The sequence below is a fragment of the Natrix helvetica genome (genome assembly GCF_964273705.1).
Source record: "Natrix helvetica genome assembly, chromosome: 5".
In the NCBI taxonomy this organism is placed as follows: domain Eukaryota; kingdom Metazoa; phylum Chordata; class Lepidosauria; order Squamata; family Natricidae; genus Natrix; species Natrix helvetica.
The window spans coordinates 6,827,066-6,831,741 of NC_138551.1; the positions used below are offsets into that span (position 1 = coordinate 6,827,066).

The 4,676-nt window shown below is 37.8% G+C and overlaps 1 protein-coding gene across 1 annotated transcript in view; it reads left to right on the forward strand.

Moving 5' to 3' along the window:
• Positions 1–4,657: 4,657 nt before the first annotated feature.
• The window catches only part of LOC309393647 (cytochrome P450 2J5-like), a gene marked incomplete at its 5' end in the record, with an annotated part of 21,421 nt that continues 21,402 nt past the window's right edge, over positions 4,658–4,676 (forward strand). The window contains one exon of the mRNA XM_081956096.1: positions 4,658–4,676. This exon is cut by the window's right edge and continues 152 nt beyond it. Within this exon, the coding sequence (XP_081812222.1) occupies positions 4,658–4,676 (19 nt within the window).

Below are 4,676 nucleotides of genomic sequence, written 5' to 3' on the forward strand. Positions count from 1 at the left end.
GGACCCACAAGCTGAATGTTTGAAAGCGTGCTTGGCAGAGTTTGCAAGTGGGCTCGGTGGGGCTGCTTAGTGGGGAGGGAGACCCTGGCTTGTTTGGTTCACTTCAGCGCAAGGTTGGAATGCAGAAGAAAGACTACAAGAGATGAGATTCTGAGTGCACAAAGGGGGCAAGCATTAAAATACCAGGATAGAGAAGTAACCATTCTGAAACAGATCCCTAAGAAAGTGAGAGAGAGAAGAAAAAACTATTCGTTATTAGCGAAGAAATTATACCAGAAAGGGGTGTGGTTCAGATGGCTGATGCCTGAAGGTATGCTAATTTTCTGGGAGGACACAAGAGTTAGAATCAACACAACCATAGAGGCTCAGGCCTTTATGGAAAAAAATAAAGCTCTCCTAGATAAACCTGATGATACTACACCAGACACACAGGACACGGGAGGGGCCGGAGCTCTGCTGGCGGGGGGGGGGAGAAGGGGCAATATCGAGAAAACTCAGATCACAAAAATGAACAAGAAAATCTGTTTGATGTAAAGTGATTGAAATTACTTGAAGATAAAAGTTTATATGCTGACAGAATACCATTGACTTGTAATAATCTAATGTATTAATAAATGAAATGTATGAGTATGGGGGGAGGGACCACCTCCTGCATATTGTAACTGCCAAAATTTGTAACTTATTCCACTACCCCTTTCCTTGTCTATTTTTCTTAAAAACCAATAAAATTTTGTTTAAAAAAAACTTTGGCAGAAATCCAGCCTGCCAAGGTCAAGATAGCACTCTGGGCAGCAATCCAGCTACAGCGACACCCCTTGGCAGCAATCCAGCTACCAAGCTCCAGATAATCACCTTAGAAGCACTCCTGCCAGCCAAGGTCCAGGGAACAGATTGGCAGCAATCCAGGTAAACCCTTTGGCAGCAATCCAGCCTGCCAAAGTGGAGATGCAGTGGCCGAAAGGGGCGCGGCGGTGAGAAGGTAGAGTATGCCAGCCCTTGGCTTTGGGGGTTCCTGCTCCCACCACCACCACCCCAGTCCCCAGCCTCGCCTGGCTGGCTAAGCCTGCCAGGCGTCAGGCCTAGCTGACTCGGTTGTCCCTTGTCCCTTCAGTCCAGCTTACCTGTTGCCTCATCTCTTGCCTGCTCCCTGCTGCATCCATTGCATCAGAGAGCTGCTGATTCTGCCTGTTGGTAAGTGACCCGTTTTTTTTTTCTTTTATGCTTTTAATGTTTTTTTAAAGAATATTTTATTTCTGGTGTATAGAATTTTTAAAAAATCATTTTATTTAAAAGTATTGAGTATATAATTTTTAACATGGTTTATTTCAATTTATTGTTGATAGAATCTTTTTATTAAAATTGTACTATTTAAAAAAAATTCTATCAACGATAAATTAAAATAAACCATTTAAAAATATATATATACTCAATACTTTTAAATGTATTGTGTATAGAATTTTTTTTATCGTTTTATTTAAAAGTATTGTGGGCAGAATATTTTTAAATGGTTTATTTTAATTTATTGTGTATAGAATATTTTAATGGGTTTATTTTAATTTATTGTGTATAGACTATTTTTAAATGGTTTTTAAGGATTTTTTATTATTTATAGAATATCTTTTTTTAAAAATTATTTTAGGGAATTTTTATTTATTTATTGTTTATAGAATACGTTGATTACAAGAAATGCTATTCCTTTTTGCAAATGTTTTATTTGTGATGCAATAGGTTTATGTGCCTCAAAGTGGTTGCTTTTCTATGGGCAGGGCAGGTTGGTGCAAGGCAGCTTTGCCAGATTTTGTATGTTTCTGTGTGATACCTGGTTTAGGTAATTGTGGTTCCTGGTTCTGTGAGCTTCCTGTCCTTTATAATTTCCCACAATGCCTTGATGGTTTTTATTCCAATGGCTTTGTCTTTCCTGTCCTTAGGGTTAGGGGGAAAAACTGGTTTCATCTGCAGTCTTTTGGGGGGGAATTGTTATTTTTTGGTGTTTTCCTGACACTGTCATAGTTTGTGTGTGTGGGTGTTTAATGTCCCGCAGTTATCTACACATTAATAATGATCAAATACTAATAATACTTCCTTACACATGTTAGTGACCTTTCCTTACATAATTGGTGTTTTCTTTCATACTTTTATATTTCTAATTCCTGTTTCTGTTAGTTAACAATTGATAAAACAAATCTCACGTGAAAAAGTATTCGAAGCCTTCTTGATTTTAATTGTCAATTTATTCATTCCTGCACATTCTAATATTTTTCATTTTCATATCTTTGTTTTTCCACTGTTGTGCAAACACAATTCCAGCAGCTGTTAACATATGTAAAATTAAATATGTATTGTATTCCCTTTGAAATGCCCAACCAAATATTACTGGTTTTAAATCCATATCTTGCTTTACCATTGCTTCTAACCACGACACCACTAACTCTTGAATAGCTACTTGGTCTGTCCTGAACCTAATTCATATATTCCTGTTTTTTGAACTGAGGAATAAATTTCAAAAAAAGAAATCTGTATTGTTCTGTGAATCTACCTATGACATTCATTCTTGATCTAACTTCTTAGATGAAAAACTATATATTTCCTGTTTGTTGGGGGACATCCTTCCTGAAAAGACTACATTGTTGGGTGAAAACAGAGGTCCCTTCTGTTACCTGTAGTGTAGTCCTCAGCTTACAACCACAATCGAATCCAATATCGTATTATAGTATTATTTAACAGGATGAAGAGGCAACAGAGTATGACCCCTAGGACAGTCATCTTTCCTATGTAAGTAGCTGTTTTATTAATTTGTGTGCTTGTTTCATCCTTAATATAGTAGCACAAGTAATTAAAGTCTTCCTTTCTGTATCTCTTTGTGCAGGCCATTCATTGGAGCAAGGTGGTCAGTGGGTGACTTCAAAACACAAAAGGAAAGTAATCTTCATTTTCTATTATTTTGTGTCCTGATTTCATCCTAATGCAGTGCATGCAATGAAAGAGTTCGTTTCTGTGTCTCTTCTTTGTGCAGGCCATTCATTGGAGTCAGTGACATTGAAGACTGGCAAGGACAGTCATCTTCCTTCTGTAAGTAGCTCTTTTATTGATTTGTGTACTTATTTTAATCTTATTTAAGTAGTAAGTACACAAAATAATAAATTTCCTTTGTTAAATCTTTTTGTAGATCATCAATTGGGGCAAAGAATTCAGTGATATCATCTTGGCCACTCCCACCTGGTTCACATGGCTGCCAAGCCTCTCCCATCCGGTCACATGACTGTCAAGCCACTCCCACCCAGTCACATGGCCAGCAAGCCACTCCCACAAAGCAGGCCAAACCTACAGAAGAGGTTCCAAAAAATTTTGAAACCCACCACTGGTCTGGAGGTGGTTGCATCCTTTTGTCTGGTGCTTTTTCCTCTTCTGGCTGTTTTACATATTCATCGATGGGAATGAATAGCAAGACATCTTTTGATTAACTCTTTGATTACCACTGGTATTTTGTCAACAAGTTATTATATTAATCCAAAGAATGAGGTTCCCTCTGACCCTGCATCACTCAAATAATAGAGATTTCTTTAAGAAAACTAGGACTATATAACCCAAAATATCCTTAATATGATACTATGCCAGCATCATTTGAAAATCATGATGAAATCACGGTGTTTCATACATCAATGAAATATACAGAAAAATCTTGTTGGGCCACAAGGTATTATTTAGTCCAAGATAATGTCTCATAATTACCCTCAGCATGTTATCATGATTTTAAAAAACTCTCTCAACTTTACTGACCAGTAAGGGAATGTCTTCATGAAGGCCTCATACTGGTGAGAACCGTCTCTGCTACTGTGCAGTCTTTTGCAACCAAAGCAAGTGTAACTACTATACTAATAAGGAAGGGCTGTTGTAACAGATTCCTCAGCAGCTGTTCTCGATAGAAAGGTGTCCTGAATCCAAGCAGTAAATTATAGGTAGAGAGCTGTGGGTGTTTAGAAATACCGATTTAAAAATTATGCCTAACCCATGCCCACATCTGGAAATGAGCTAAAGCTCTACTAGGAATAATTGCCCAACTCTGAAGCATCATTAAACCCAATAGACATCAGGTGGTTGAGTAGCACCTAACCACCCTTTGTAATATTGTGCTTTGTCTTATGACCCTATACTTTTATTCTTATTTTTATTCCTTATCACCAAACTACTGATTGCCTTGATATGTCTCACTGGGTGCCAGGCCCATGCCTGCAGGATAGCAATGTCCCCAATTCTCTCCTTGAATCACCCTCTTGCTTCTTATTAATGTAATCATTTACTTCATGTAGAAATTGTCTCATTCACCAAAGTGATTGTAGGTGGTATACAATACATGACTTTGTTTCCCTAACAGCTTTTACTCTCACACTCCCTCCATGCCCTTGATTTTTTTATAAAAAGCCCTCTCTTCCTCTGCGATTTAACTGGCACATGGTCAGAAGTAAGGAGAATGAATGTGGTAATCTCTTGTTGACCAAATTCCATCGCTAATTACACAGATCATCAAAAGACACGTTGCTATTATTTTCCAGTCAATGAAGTACAGAAACCAGGAAGAAAAGCAAAAAGTGTTAGATAAAAGGAAACAATCACCTCAGGATCAACTTGGAAGCATCAGAGAGAACGTTCTAGAAGGACAATGATGACAATAGGAATAA